General features: G+C 34.2%; 2 protein-coding genes across 3 annotated transcripts; one reads left to right on the forward strand and one right to left on the reverse strand.

Moving 5' to 3' along the window:
* The first annotated feature begins 3,556 nt into the window (after positions 1–3,556).
* On the forward strand, positions 3,557–7,586 carry LOC113708531 (caffeoylshikimate esterase-like). Of its 2 annotated transcripts, none has more exons than XM_072065301.1 (2): positions 3,557–4,681; positions 7,016–7,586. In XM_072065301.1, exons 1-2 carry the CDS (start codon positions 4,043–4,045, stop codon positions 7,403–7,405), a joined length of 1,029 nt encoding a protein of 342 aa, XP_071921402.1. In that variant the 5' UTR covers positions 3,557–4,042; the 3' UTR covers positions 7,406–7,586. The 2 variants fall into 2 exon arrangements, with proteins under 2 accessions (XP_071921402.1, XP_027086796.1); XM_027230995.2 differs by lacking the exon at positions 7,016–7,586 and adding an exon at positions 5,232–5,798 and having other exon boundaries at positions 3,579–4,681.
* A 2,174-nt stretch (positions 7,587–9,760) lies between these two features.
* Positions 9,761–13,232, reverse strand: LOC113709028 (uncharacterized). Its single transcript, XM_072064695.1, has 4 exons — positions 13,090–13,232; positions 12,368–12,893; positions 10,601–10,694; positions 9,761–9,894 (listed from the first exon to the last, which is right to left on the reverse strand). The coding sequence occupies exons 1-4, from the start codon at positions 13,230–13,232 to the stop codon at positions 9,761–9,763; spliced, it is 897 nt and encodes a 298-aa protein (XP_071920796.1).
* Between the last annotated feature and the right edge of the window lie 3,388 nt (positions 13,233–16,620).

Genomic DNA, 16,620 nt, shown 5'->3' on the forward strand with positions numbered 1-16,620 from the left:
TAGCAGATGAGTTTTGAGATAGATATTCTGAAAGGAACATTAGATCTCGCCTTTAAGATGTTGCAAAGTGCTGAGGTGTTTCCATTAGAGAAGCAGTGGACGTGAAGCATTGAGAAAGATGTAATGTGATTTCAGTTAAGGGCTTCATAAATGACATTCAAAAAAATTTTAAAATAGGATTTGAGAAGAGAGGCTAGTCTCCTCCTGTTGGCTTCAGCAGGGAGAAATGGACAGAATTGATCAATGATGCAAGAGCCTTGCACGATGAACTAAGTGCCTTGTGCAGCCAGGGTAAGATAGAGGAGAAAAGATTCGAAATGCATGAGCTTTCCCGTTTCCCATCATCAATCAAGCGAACAACCAGTAAGCCTTTACCAGAAGTTTTGTGTAAGGTTCCTGAGAAGGATTCAGATCAAGGAGGAAGCCACTATGTTTCAAAGATGGTAAAGAATCATGAGTCCTTTATTCAGAAACAGCGTGAATGTGAAGAGTGGAATTGGCTAGCAAGAGAAGTTCTTCGAAGGAAGGGGACCTCATCTATTAAGAGAGACAAGGATCCTGATGAACTGGAAAGTAGAATACGGAAAGTTATTGAGAGACTGGACAATCTTATGATGTGGGACGGTTATCTAGGATATAATAAAGGATTTTGTGATAAGACAACTGTTTTGGAGGCAAGTTTGACAAAGATTGATAGAACAGCTAATGAGAACATAAATGCAGGAAGTGGTGTAGACTTGAGTAATAAAATAAGGAAACTCGAGCAAGAAAGGGATGATCTGAAATTGCAGAGCTTCTTCATTGACGAAATCTACTTATTAATTCTTGTATGTTTTGCAAAAAGCTTAGACCTTGCTCTCTTGAATGAAAACAACAAGAGCCTCATTAGAGGTGATAGTCATAATCTGTCATTGAATGATTCCGAAGATCATCATGGAGTCAAAATAGACGATCTTCAAATTCAGAAGGTAGGCGAATCTGAAGAAGAAACTGCATGCGAAATTTTGCAGGATTACCCGGAAAGCTCTATTAGGGAGAATGTATATTCAGTCTACTTTCAGGAAACAGTTATTGAATTGGATACGAACATTAAACAAAATGCTGATGATTACCTTCTGAAGCAAGAGCTGATGGAAGTCGTCTTTGGTGAGACATTGCAATGTATTGAGAGGAGCGGCAATTTGGTTATAAGGCAACTTCAAATAGAAATTGAAGGTTTTGAAACCTTGATTGATAACCTCCACAGCAGTGACATGGTACCAGAGACTGTAGGCAGCCTATTAAAAGAGGACTTTATATAGTGTACTTTGGAGAGCTTTTCAATACATTGAGAACAGGAAGAGATGCTTATAACATTGAGATACTAGTAAAAGAGGAGATATATCAGTTTGTCTTGGTTGAATTGGTGAAAGAATTTTGTGTTACCATTGGACAATCCAAAACATGGAACCGGATGCAAATTTCTAAAGATTTTCCTTCTACAAAATTGGATATGTATGAAGAGCAAAACCTAATTGAAAAGCCTGACTCCTATTTTAGGAACTGCAATAAAGAGGAAATTGTGAACACAAGTAATCAGACAAAGGAACTCAGAGATCGCTGTGTTGAGGTGGCTGAGCATTACAGTATGGAATTACTGTCATATGATGTTGAGAGAACTTTCAGTACAGAGAGCGAATTATTATAAATATCATCAGATAAACTGCTTGAAAGCAAGGCATCGGTACTACATATGGAGAATAGTTCAGGCTTGATAGCTAAAGACCAAAAAGAAGATGATCATCAAGCCCTGATATATCCTACAAAGGTGGTTGACTCCACAGGACAATACGCCTATGAAGTTGAAGAAAATGAAGTGCTTCAACAAAATCGATCTGTTTTCTCCCCTGTCGTGGGATTTCAGCAACTAGTAGTGGATTTTGAGCAAATGGTGTACCAAAAGTTAGAATCGTATTGTTTGAGGTATCGAACTCTTATCTTTAAAATTTTCAACCAGTATCCCGGTACTCTACTATATAGAGTTATTGCTAGCAGTTGGGTGGTTGCAGCAGCGGCGGAGTCAGAAAAAATTCTTAATGGGGACAAAAGCAACTTTAAAATTTTTTGCCTATTTTTTTTTCTAATCTTTTAAGCCAAAAAAAAATTTCACGAACAAGTGCAAATGATGTATATATTCCATAAAAGACTTAAAAAGACAAACTCAAAATTATTAATATAATAATAATTTTATTTCAAAAAGTAAACTAAACCATTTACAATTGTTCACGACGAATTTTCATATTTTAATAACGGTTTACAACCTTCTCATTTTAAACTTCACAAAATACATTTTATCAATATAAGCAACTAAACAATCGTTAATACAAGTGTCTCCCTTTCTATTTTATAACAGATTCTTCACTATATTTATAATTGAAAAAGTCCTTTCTACGGTAACTGTAGCAACAAGCAAAATCAAAACCAACTTTAGGAACATATAAACCAAAGGATACACAAAATTTCAGGAGATACACTTGAAATTATATTAAAGTTCTATGGCTACTATAGAAATTTAAGGGCCCCCAGTGCCCCCACCGTAGACCCGCCCCTGGGTTGCATGCGGTGATAAATAATTATACCAAAACAGCGTGTTTATTTATCTGAACAAAGAATTCTAAAACTTGTGCATTGTTGCACCCTTCCCTTTGAGCCAAGGAAGAAGGATCAATCTCTTATTTGGTGTCTGCAAATATTTTTGTCTTTAGGTAAATTGATTCTTCTGCTGGAAAGCATTTGTATCTTAGGATCATAAGAAAGCTTATGAGACTTTAAAAACCCGTTTCCAGGGTGGTGAAGCTGAAGCATCAAACAAATGGATTAGCTCAGTAAGAAAAAAGAAGCCGCTTTACAAGAAGGCTTTCATAACTAGGTCCCACAATTTGCAATTAACTGAAACTGAGGTAGCTGAAAGCACAAGTGAATTTTTCATAACCAGCTGCTACTTGACTTGAAACAGAACTTACTTCCTGCTCACTAGGTTTTGGACATGTTAAAATTGATCAAGAAGGAGTCAGCTGAATTGCCAAATGTGGTTTCATAGCTGGTGATTTTGTGTGATGTGTCACACGTATATATGTTGTGGAATTCGTTTTCTTTGACAAAGTCTATACCGTCGTCAGCAACATGCATATGGGAACAATATAAATTAAATAATTAATTAACCAGTTAAAAAACTAATTAATCAGTTTAACTGATTAAAATTTTTTTGAAATAATACTGCAATAATTCTTTTTCCAAGTCATAGAGGTGGTTAAAATTTTTTCCAAGTCAAGTGCTAAAGTCCTTCAAGAATATTGAAAATGACCAATTGGCCCTGGCGATGGAGCTAAAGCTTAGATTCAAGCTCGATGATGAGTTAAACTGGGTCTGGGGTATAGAAATTATTGCCTTTTTCTTTAGAAAACTCTACAACACTGGCTTATCAACTTTAAGATGTTCTCAAGGGTCCACCCACACAAAGCTGTACTATTTATTACCAGGGCATCTTTATCTTTGCTCCAAAACATGGACGGTGCAAAGTCCCGTCAATAATTGTGGGAGATATGAAAAAAAGCATTTTCTCATCAATTTTCGCCCTTCCTGTTCTTATTCTCAAAAAGAAAAAAGTGCCTTCCTGTTCTTAGTCTGAATTTTCCTCCTTTGCGCGTCATCGAGAAATGACTGTTATGGCTTCCCAGAACTAGTTGTCCTGCCGTCCTCTTTTTGGTAGCTTGTGATGCTGGGCCAACTTTTATGCATGATTCCGTTCCCATCAAAATTCTTCCAACAATGGCTGTCAAATCAGCTCTGGGTTTCTCAATTCTACGCTTCATGTTTAAGCATGCATCAGTGGGAAAAAAAAAGGGCATTTGCAGCAGAGTTTCCAGGCAACTGAGAGAGAGAGAGAGAGGGGGGCGGGGGGAAGCGTTGGCTTAGCATATAATACTCCACGCCCCACGCTCAACGCCCAGAAACCTCCGTCCCCTACAAAATAATCATCAAAAGAAAGCAAGAAACTAAGATAATGTCCTTGCACCCGGTTGCGGAAGCTAACGAGAAGAGCCCATTTGGGTCGTTGACTCCGGAGGAATTCTACGCCCGCCATAAGGTCACTCATGGCGCCGAGTTCATCACGAATGCTCGTGGCCTTAAACTATTTACTCAATGGTGGATCCCACTTCCCGATTCTGGCAAGCCCCTATTCGGCATCGTCTGCGTCGTCCATGGCTTCACCTGCGAGTCCAGCTGGTTCGTGCAGCTCACCTCCGTCCATCTCGCCAAACAGGGATTCGCTGTCTGCGCTATCGACCACCAGGGCCACGGGTTCTCGGAGGGTCTCCAGGCTCACATTCCCGACATCAATCCCGTCGTCGACGACTGCGTAGCCTTCTTTGATGACTTCCGTGAACGCCATGCGCCTCCCGATTGGCCGACGTTTCTGTACTCGGAGTCGCTTGGTGGGGCGATTGCGCTCTTGATTACCCTCCGGAAGGACTTGAAAAGGCCGTACGACGGCATCGTTTTGAATGGAGCTATGTGTGGCGTCAGCGACAAGTTTAAGCCGCCGTGGCCGCTGGAGCATTTTCTTCCCATCGTTGCCGCTGCGGTTCCCACTTGGCCAGTGATCCCCACTCGCGGGAGGATTCCTGAGGTCTCCTTCAAGGTCAGATTCTTACGTGAAATCTTTTCGACCTACTGTTTTACTACTCCTAGTAATTTTGATTCCTTTTTTAGCTAGCAACTATTTCTCTTTAACTTCATCGGAGTAATTGTTCGTTTTTCGCATGATATTGTGTTCCTTTTGGTGATTAGGTACATTGATCATTTCTGTGCAAGAAAAAAAATAGACGCACGCTATTACGAGTACAAAGTGATATTTTATGAATTAGACCTGCATAATTAGGTTATAAACAACTCTAAACTTTAACGTTAAAGCTTGATTTGATTCTGTTAATGATTTTTAAGCATATCGGAGTCTGACTTAATTGTCGTTCCAACGAGTCTTAACAAGTCGAACACACTTATTTAGTACCCTTTTTATGAAGTTAATAACAAGCAACAAATCTTGTCCGGCATGCTCTTATTGGTTCATATGATCATACGAGCTATATGAAAAAGAAATGGGTTTCATTGAAAATGCCGATTTGGCATAAAATTTTTAAAGCAATCGAAGTTTTCATCACGTATTTCTTGTTCATTTTGGTTAATCAAAGGTGGAGTGGAAGAGGAAGTTAGCAGTGGCAAGCCCAAAAAGGCCATTGGCTATGCCACGGGCTGCCACGGCGCAGGAACTGCTGAGGTTGAGCAGGGAATTGCAAGGCAGGTTTGAGGAGGTGACGGTGCCACTTCTGATAGTGCACGGTGGTGATAACAAAATATGCGACCCGGCGTGTGCGGAGGATTTGTACAAACGCGCTGCCAGTAAGGATAAGACCATCCACATATATCCCGGCATGTGGCACCAGCTGGTTGGTGAGTCTGATGAGGATGTCGAGCGCGTGTTTGGAGACATTGTGGAGTGGCTTCGGACTAGAGCTGAACGAGACATTGAGAACGGCAGCGGAGATGGTTGTTAGAGTCATTAGGTTAGATTAGGTTGTAAGAATTTTATATCAAAAAAAAAAAAAAGCAATCCGATGCCGCGCAAGATTTGTGCCAGCTCATCTTTGAAAAAATTGTATTTTGTTCTATTATGAGTGTTATATGAATATTAGTAATTGACTATGGATATACAAAGGTTGGGAAAGAAGATCATTAATGTTTAATATAAATTTAATGAATGAATGTCGTATATGAATATAAGTGGTGAATAAATTGTGCATTTTGTATGTTGTAAGCATGTATAACTCTGTATGATAAAAAGAAAGTATTAATAGTATGTAGAATAAATGTAGTAAATTCTATTGTAATAAAACTTAGGTTAATGAATAATAGTTAAAGTGGATAATATTTTTTTGGAAATAAGATACCTATACTTAGTAATGTTTAGATAAAACAAGATTTTTAATTTTTTTGTTTGGAAATTTGCATTGTTGTATAATTGTATTTTATACCAAAGCATTTGGAATAGGATTTTTTTGACAAGTATTAATCTTGTTATAAATTACTTATTAAAGGCATATTAAACTAAGTGTTTACTTATGGATATAAACATAGAATGGGAGAGTTTGTTCATAATTAAACATTCATAATGCAAAATAGAAAAAACTTGAATCTCAAATTTTAATTTAGTTTTGGAATATGAAATTAAGAGAAGAGAGATGGATTTGAATTAAGGTTTGAATTTTTTTAAATATAAATCCAATGTTTTGTATAAATATTGTAATATGTAGTTGTTTTGAGTTTAATTAGTATGGATGGATATTTGAAATGTAAAAGAAAGAGAATTGATTAGAACAAAAAAAATGGCAATAGATCATTAAGATATCTAAAATTAATGTAATATATTATTTTCTTATACATTATATTTGTTATTTGTGTGACTTATCTATTGGTAAATATATTGATAACTAAGATGTTTACGAAATTAATTGGCTAATTAAGGTCTATATTTAGAGGATAGAGTGAAATAAGCATTTAATGAATAGGTTAAAATTATAGCTTATTTAAACATATTTTTTCTTTGATAGTAGTTAAATAACGTAAGGTTGTCTTTAATTGTGTTGCATTGACACATCATTTTTTTATTAGAGTTTTGGTTGTGTTTCGCATGAAGAATCCTATGGATAAAAATTTGCCATCCAATTTGTGTTTATTGAAGTTAGATGGCACTGGAAGTTTGCTTTTAAGATTCACATGTGCACAGTAGAAATATGTTATCTTTTACTTTTGACAGCATTAATCTTGGTATGACATGTTTGTATTAAAGGTAGCAAAATATATATTTGATGTGAGTTCTAGATAAGAGGTAAGGATCTTATGCTTAGATATTTAGGTCTTTGTTGGTTGATGAGCTTTTTTTGAAACTAACGTTTTTGTACGGTTTATTTGTATTTAGATGGCAGCTGCAAGTCAAGGGTTTCCAAATGTTCAAGATGATTATCTAGAGTTGGAGGAAGAATTGAATAGATTGACAATTCTTGGTGGTGCTTGTTTTCCTATGGGTAATAGTTGTCACAATCGGCAAGCAGAACCTCTTGCACGAGCTCAAGCAAATAGTATTCTGCTAAAAAATGAGATCTATGATTTGTTCAAGCAATTTTATAGGCATGAATGTTGGGGATTTGTTTTGGACAGTGCTTTAGTAAGTGGTAGAAGTCTGCCTATGATGCAACTAATTGCTTCAAGAATGAAGGCAAATGTTGAAGAGCAAATGCTGTGGCAACCAATATCACCTTCCCTTGAGAGTTCTCATAGTTTTGGTAGTTTCTATAGTCAAAATGACTAAAAAACTTGCTGTAATTGGTGTGTGATAGATGTTGGAGTTATTACTTTATAGCTTGCAGCTAATAGCTTATGTGTTATGGTATTATTAAATAAGTAGTTGCTTATTTGTCTAATAATTTGTTGTTAATGTTCATGTGTATCTATGCAGATTATTGGATAAAGTTTTGATGTTTATTGCAGTATATGACTTGGTAAATGAAAAGGTGACAAATTAAAAAGGAAAAATCTGTTGGTGCTATCTGATAAAGAAGGAAAAGCAAAGTAAATAAAATTAAACTGTTATAGCACATAAATGTTAGTAAGAATCTATATTGTCATACAATTGACAAAAGACATTAGTGATTCTTACTTAAAGAAAAGATGAATTATTTGTTCATAGTTAGCATCTGAAAGGAATCTACAAATAAGAATACACATAATACTTGATACCTAGGAAAAAGTTTCTCAACTCCATTTGGTTTGTAAATCTAGATTGTAAAGCTATTAATGGACTATGGGATGAAGACCAAAGTCTCGCCTAGTTCCAACTCATGTGTTTTGATGAAGATTTCTTAGTAGCTTGTGAATTGCCTTCCTTGCATTCCAACTTAAAAAGCTTTATATCCAGTTCTTAAAGTGACAACTGGAGTTTTATTGCTATGTATGATATGTTCGAGAAACTTTGGAATTTTCTAATGAAAAAGGCAGGGAAAAATAGTTCATGTGTGTAAAGTAGTGTATAAGAGATTAGTTAAGGAAATGATAAAAGGACTGAGCACATAGACTTACAAATTTGTCTCTATTTTTCTTGTTATAAACTTGATAAAAAGCTATAGAATCTGCTTCATCTTGAACTATGTTTGGCTTTATTGATGAGCAAACATGTTGATATAAGATGTATTTAGCCTTTTTATCTGGTATAAGTGATAAATAATAAAATTTGTGTGATATGACTATGTAGCTAATCTTTTTGGATTTGGTAGAAAAGGATTTGAGCTTAACATACCATTGCTTCCTGGAACATGTTGCTTTAGTATATCAGAGAGTGGGACTGTCCAAGGGAATTTTGTGTTCATCTTGAGCTTTGTCAATAACATTAGATCAAACTTCAAGTCTCCATTGTGTCGAAGAAGTATTTTGCTATCTGTATGGATCAGGTTGTCTTTTCTAAATTCCAACCATCCAGATGCAAAGTTGCCATTATCAATCTCAAGGTTCCATGACTTGAAGCTCTGTACAATTGTAATATTGCATTTTTTATAATGCTCCAATAGAAAGATGAATTCAGTTGAAAGGCTCTACAGCATATTTTTTTTGTTAAAGATTGAGTTGAGTGAAACAATATGTAGTATATGATTAATTAAAAAGCTATAGAGTATTGAAAGTAAATATGAAGACCTTTTGTTTGTTGCTGCATTTTAGCAAAAAACAACATTTTGTGACATTGTCCATTGGTATTGATGGTACGAATGAACTTGCAAAATCAGTGTTTATAGCCATGGCAGAGCAATGAAGGCCTTTGTAGTAGCTAGCAGGAAGCAGTGTAAGTTGAGTTTTAGTATGAATGTAGTAGACAAAAGGTTAATATAGAAATAAAACAAGGATGAGAATAGGAATGAAAGAGGTGAATAAATTTTTACCTGGAACTTAGTTGTTCAAGGATGAAAGCTTTTTGACCTGATGAAGAAACATAACTCCTTACGTAAAGGGAGAAAGCCACTTATAAAAACTGTAAATGGAGGAAGTTGGTAAGTTTGTAGTAAAGAACAAGTGTAACTGTTTAAATAGGAGGACATTGAAGAGCATAAAATTTAATTATAGTACAAAAACCTGATGTATAGCTAACAACAAGTTTTCCTTGAGACCAAGTAGGAAAGATGCACAAGTTATGATAGCTGGCGATAAGACTTGGAAAAGAATCAGTTATAGGCTGCCAAAATTTGACATGAAAAAGCTGTTCTACTAAAGTTGAAGTGAACTAACTACAGCAAATTTACCAAATTCTAATATAAGAGGAAAAGTTTAGTTGGTTTTTAATATTGAATACGAGTTTGAGATCAACAAGTTACTATAGGAATGGAATATATGCTAAGTTATATAGGAAGTGTAAATAGTTAAGAGTAAATAGCTGGCTTGGTCTGAAACAATTGCAAGCTGTTTTGTAATAGCTTCAATAAGAGCTAAACAAAAGGATTTTAACATAGTTAGGTAGCATTGCTCTTACATAATAGATACATTTTTGAAATGGATAAACATCATATGGAGACTAGAAATCCGGCCATTTCTCATATTACAAAAGTTACATAATGAGATTCTAGTTATGAGTTTAAAAGCAAGAATAGTCTGATTGTAGATACAAGTAAAGAGATGGAGAGCATTAAGCTAGTTTTGTCTTTTTAGATGCAAAGATAACTTCAGAGCTAGTCTCTGGGCTGTTTGCTTGAGATGTGGCTGCTTCATCAAATCTGCTTGCCAGATTAATGCGAACACTTGTGATAGGGCTTCGCACATCTGTGTCAGAAGAATATAAGCAAAAAGAACCAGTAACATCGATGTTATATGCCAAATTAATGGGAATTCTATAATAAAACCAGCATACAGTTGAATAACTTTGGAATTTATGGAAAAATACCTTGTGTTTCAGCAGTAGGATTTTGCAAGGAAGATTCTAGTAAGAAAAATCGGGAGATTCAATAGTTTGTTGTGTTGAAATTTTAGCAAAATTTGACTCATAGCAATGAAGAATTGTATAGCACTGCTGAAGATCTCCATAATGGTTCGCAGCTGGTTGAATTTGAACTGCAAATTCTTTAGTCCGTAAAGCTTCATGAACATGCATTAATGGAAGCTCAATATTCTAGGGAAAAATCAAGAATCAATAGAATGTTATTATTGAAGTGCATTTCAGAAAATAAAAGTTGTATAAGTACTATATATGTAATGAAGAAATCACTTTATGAAAGTACTACATTGCATCCAAGGTAGAATAAGTTAAAAGTTTTTCAGCTAAATCACCAAACAAAGTTGCAGTTACTCTTCCACTTTTATCAGAAAAGATAACATCAAATCGACACCTGTTTTAGAATGCATTTTCTAATATTAGTGATGATAGCAAATTGGTCCAAATAAGAGTAAGTTAACAACTATAATCATAATAAACCTTGGAGTAGCTTTTTGATACTCCGAACACTTATTGCATGAGTATGAATATCCATACAAAACATCTGTTGCTTTGAAGCATTTTTACACGCCATATACCCATAGCGCTGGAAAATGTTCTCAAATGACATAGAAGCTCTCACCCATGCAAACTAAATCAAGAAAATTGTAAAGATCAGGAATATAAATATGACAAAGGGTGATGAGTATAAATTCGTATGTTGTTACCTTTTGAGTTGATTGGAGAAAGTAAATAAGCGTGAACTTCTGAGATAAATGAGTAAAAAGGTCAGGATTATATCAAGCATAGGATTTATCTTTGATGAATTATACAAACAACATTGCATTTTCTGTAGCCCTGTGATAATTTCTTTATTGTTAGGACCTAAAATTTAAAAAAGAAAAGTCTCTCAATAACTATTCCAGTAAAAAGTAGAGATTACCAATTTTTTAGTTGCATAACCTCCTGAATAGGTGGATCAATCAACATAGCTAAGTCTTTCCTAATAGACAGAGCAATTCTTTTGCAAAAAAAGTATATAGTAGTAATCTTAGTTAAGAGTAAGAGGTAGGATGATACAGTTGTAAGATAAAGGATAGTGTGTAAATGTATAATAAGATAGCTGGCATAACTACCATTCAAAGGCTTGACCTTTAACCGTTTAAAAACTATAACTGGAAAATTGTTCATGTTCTCGCCAATTTTCTAGCCTTCATTATCGATGAACTCATTAAATAGTGATAGTTGGAGAGCTAACTTCCTGTTGTTTTTTAGTGAGAATAGAATTTATTACCGATTAGTTAATAAGATAAAGAGATGCATTTTTAAAGGAAATATAAAATAAAAAGAATATTTGTAGATTTACTAACTCTTCATCAACGACTACAAACTTTTGTATGCTTCCAATTCCAAATTCATTTATGAAAGAAGTCACTGGTGATACAAAAATAACCATAGTTAGGATATCTAAGAAATGAAACAAGCAATAATTAGCAGTTAAGATAGGAAAAAGATATTCTCGAAATATATAAATGACGTATTGTTACTAACCAACAAATTGGTTTTTTGCTCTATAAACTGTGTGAGATCTTTGAACATAGTATAGGAGAATCTTGTAGGCATTATATCAGTATCATCAAGTAGCTCTTCCATAATAATTTTGGTAGAAATGATCCATTGAGTAGTTAAGCTATCAGTTTTGTATTTTTCATCAACAAGCCGAATTTTAGCATTTGAGATTTTGTATCTTTTGAAAATAGTAAGATGTGGCCCCATAACTTGAATGATATGATTAAAGAGAATTCTTTCAACTCAAGATCCCTACAATTGTATCAATATCAATAAAATATTATGCAACTAATTACAAGGCTGAATAAAAAGAAAATGCAATAATTTTCAAGAGAGTAAGTTATTTTAGAAATAAGCTTTTAACTATTGCATCAACCAAGATTAATTTCTGATATCTAGTCGATGAAGCACTTGTTGTAGCAGGATGATGTTTTTCTTGTACAATTATTTTCGCTGACCAAGACTTCATTCTTGGTTGAATTTCTTCGATTGATAAGCAATCATCCATTCTATGGGAAAATAAATGATGCAATGAGGTTGGTTAAAAGATATTAATATAATAGCAAACTCAAGTTAGTTATAAAGGCAAGTAAAAGGACAATAGAATATGGACTAAATGCAATAACACTTGTGTTCATACATATATAGATGGTAATATTGCTATGCTTTGGACAGGTTTAGAATTTCTTGATAGACTACATTCCTAGTTTTACAATTTTTTTTGGTATCACTAAAAGTTTCTGGCACAATCAATACTTTAACTGAGTCAGAAGCCTTAGCTCTAGAAAGAGCAAAGTATAACTGACCATGAGAAAAAGTAGGTTCTCTAAGATATATTCCCATATAATCAAGCGTTTGTTCTTGAACTTTGTTAATAGTCATTGCAAAGCAAAGCCTAACAGGAAATTGAATCCTCTTAAAAGGAATGCCATTCTTGTCATTGTCAGGAGTCTGCAGCGGAATTCTAGGCAGTAGAACCTGTTTCCACTTGTGAGGACTAGCAGCAATTTTAGCAGAGATAGTGTTTGGTTTCAATTCTCTACAAATTAAACAAGTTCCATTGCAAAGGCCTTCGGTTGGATTGAGACCGCTTAAAAGTATTAGAGGACAGCTCTTTTTAAGGACCAAATTGTAGGGTAGAAGGCCCTTTGGATTTTGGGAATTAAGGAAATCCTTATAGTCTCCTTGATAGCATTCATCAAGTGTTCTATCTGTACTTGTATAAGCATGCGCTTCACCTGGGAAGTGGTTTGTCATAATATTGTTTATGTCATCTACAGATCTGTTAGTAGACGATAAAATACATTTGTTTATCAACTTATATGGATCTTCTGAATAGAGATGCTAGTCGGAATAAACAGAATTGAGTAAGCTATTGAGAAAATATGATTGTTAGGAGGAAATGTTAATTTATTCACAAGAACAATAATATAAAATAAGAAAAACCAAAGGTGCTACTGCATTGCATCAGTTCTTACCTTTGTAGTGAGGTTTCTTTACTACCAAATGGAATAACCATATCATTTGGTAGAGTGATTTTTCTAATTTCATCCATTGGTTCAGTACCTTCTCCAATTCTCAATAAAAATTCAAAGAAAGCTGGATCATAAAATGCTCTCATATTTCTTATAAGTTTTAGTTTATGAAAAGAGCTCCAAAAAGGTGAGTTTACTGACCTTGCTTGAATCTGCACCTCTTTTGGTGCATTGTCAATAACAGGCAACGTTAGTTGGAAATTCCCACAAAAAACAACTACCTTACCGTCAAAGGGCTATTAACTTTTCATGGTATCTTTTAACAGGAAATCAAATGCTTCTATTGTTTCACATTTAGCCATACAAATTTCGTCCCAAAGAATGAGCTTAGCTTGTTGAATCAATTTTGCCATACTACTTTGTTTGTTAAGTTGACAGGTTTTTACAGCAGATAAATCCTGAGATATTTAAACCTTGAATGTGCAGTCCTACCTCCTGGAAGGATTGATGTAGCTACTCCCGATGTAGCTATAGCAAGAACTATATAGCTCTGTGATCTTAGTGTAGCAAGAAGTGATAGATACAAAAAAGTTTTACCGGTCCCATTGGGATCATCAATAAAGAAAGCGTGTCCAGCATTTGAAAAGGCGCTATTGAGTATAATATCATAGGCTTTTTTCTGTCTAGCATTTAATTTCGAAACAAGAAACAAGTCTGTATTTGGGAAGCAAACATTCTACTCAGCTAAAATTTCTTTTGTAAAATTCTCTGGGTGGGTAAGACTTGAAAATGCTGGTATTAAATTATACTCATTAAGTGACTTCCCCATTTGCTCTAGGAATCTATTAATGTCATGAAGAACTTAAGACTTAATTTGTTCTGATGTGTAACAGTATATGTTCGAGACTGTTAAAATCTTGTGAAAAATTTGGTTCAAAGTTTTTCCAAAGAAGCTTAGAATTGTTAGGCGAGCAGAATGCAAGTAAAACATCAAATAAAAATGTGAGAGCAGAAGGCATTTGGTAAAGTGCAACTTCTTCAAATGTATCTTTTATATAACTATTAGAGATCAAGAGACCCAATTGTAAAGCAGCTTCTCTATAAAAAGCAAGTTGGAAGCCTTTAACAATCACCAGTCTTCAAATGAGGTTGGCCCTGCAATATGCGAGAGAAGGAGTTTAAGATAATAGCTAACTGTAGCAAGTCTTCTAATGACTATAGCACACTTTCTTTCAGTCATTTGGTTGGAACTGAATCTAATGAAAATAGTTTTTGCTGACCTCTATTTCCTTTTTTTGATGCTGGGAGAAAATAAAAGAGATTCAAAGGAAAACAAAACTTTAGTATTGTTAAACCATGGCTGCTACAAATGACTAACAGAAGGAAAAAATAGAATAGCAACCTATTTTGCGTGGATGTTTATTCACTGCAGCAGACTGGAATGATTTGGGTACTGGTGAAGGAAGGGCATTTTGGAAGATTATTAAAAGGTAAAAGGAGAAAGCTAGGAAAATTGGAGGTTTATCAGAAAGCTAAATAATCTATAACACCTAATGTGGAAGACTGTGTTGCTTTTCCAGAATTTTGATCACCCCCAACTCTATTAGCTGTAGAAGAGGAGGAATTCTCTAGCACATTCCTAGTTTTGATTAAGAAATGCTGCAATGTCTTAAATTTTGATGAAGAAGCACCCGAGATTGTTACAAAGAATGAACATTTATACAATAGAAAAATTGTGTGAAGATAAAAATTATAAAAAAGAAAAGAAAAGAAAAAACCAGTAGTTTATTGGTGTATACGTAAAAAGGAGATTGTGAGGAAATTTTATTACATGTGTGTAGCACAGGAAGGATCTAAAATCCATTGATGAGCAAGGATTTAAAAAAAAGAAATTATATTTTACCTCTAGAATTAGAAATGTGCATGCGATCTACAGATGTAGGAACTTGTTCCGGATTAAAAGAGGTGTCAGGATTTGAAGTAGGCTGATCAGTATCAAGTTTGTTGAGGATTTATTCAAAGAGTTGAGTTAATTGCAAATCATCTAAACAAGGAGTGTTTTGAAAACAAGAGGACTAATCCTTAGAGTTTGTGGCAAAAGTAGTGGTAGCAGAAACAAAAGTCTCAGCATTATAATAACTATTATCGATTTCAACTTGTTTTTGCTGACATTGAGCCTCAAACTTAGGTTCTGGAAAGCAAATTCCAGTTTTAACATGGCCTAAACCTGTCCTACTAATATAGTGTTTTTTATTCTTCTTGCAGGTAGGTGCTCTAGTAGGAGCAGCAGAGGATCAAGCCATATTTAGCAAGTTCATTTCTTTGTTGCATAAGCCTCTAGTCAGTATCGAAACAATGCATCCTTTTCAATAAATGGCATTTCTGCATAACGTTTACGCCGACAAGCATTCCTATCCATCTAATTGATCAACAGATTCTATTTAGAAATGTTACAAGTAATAGATATAGTAGCAGATAATTGAATAGCATAGATAATAAAACAGGACTATGTTACTGTATTAAAGCATGAGAAATGTATGCTGCACAACCATTAAAGCATAAACATCAAATGAAAATAAAAAAAGGCAAAAAACTGGAACTAAAAATAAATAATAAATGAACATTCACGAGACAAAGTACTTATAACATTTATTTACTCTGTTTAGTTTTCATTCCTTAATTTATGTTAGTCTCTTGTTAGTCGAAGGAGTTTTCAAGAGTTAAGGGATTTTTTTTTATATTTTTCTACGTCATATAGAGTAATTGTATGATATTTTTTGATACGCATGTTAAACTTCTCAGGGTTCAATTTATGCACTCTCTCTCTACTTCTGATACATTCGATAAATTGATTTATGCGGTGGGTATATACCACCAATGGTGAAGGTGGTAGGAAGGATCCATAGAATGTTATTAGCTCATCAATTAAGTATTCCAACTGTATACTTTTTAATAAGGTTTAACTTATGTGGACATATAGCATTATGTTCATGGACTAATTAGATAATGATTATTTTTAGTCTTAAAATGAAAGAGACATGCTCTGTATAGTTTTTTTTTTTTTTTTTGAAAAAGCATTTTAGATTGAAATACTGGAAGATGTTGCAATATCTTCTTTGCATCTATTTTGCACCTAAGGAAAGTGGTGGTAATTGAATTAAATATTTTGTGACCTGTAATATTGTATTTGGAATTTGAACATCACTCAATCCAACCTAGAGGTCCTTATTTTTTGCACTGATATATGTTTTTGAGATTGCATATTTTATTCTTTGCTAGAGATTTGTTCTAAGTTTATTGAAAAAGATTGCATATCTTACTCTTTTGAGATTGCATCTTTTGCACTAATAATGTCCATTTTTCCCTAAGCTTAAAAATAAAAAAGAATTAAGATTCTTCTTCATTTGAAAAAGATTATTCATATATAGTGTTGAAAGAGGGTATGAAATATGCTTAGAATTGCTATCTTTATTAATGGATGGTATTTATGCTGCCACTGAATGAAGTCTTATCTATCAAAAAATTTAGCAATTT

This window comes from Coffea arabica, chromosome 9c, assembly GCF_036785885.1.
Source record: "Coffea arabica cultivar ET-39 chromosome 9c, Coffea Arabica ET-39 HiFi, whole genome shotgun sequence".
NCBI classification, from domain to species: Eukaryota; Viridiplantae; Streptophyta; class Magnoliopsida; order Gentianales; family Rubiaceae; genus Coffea; species Coffea arabica.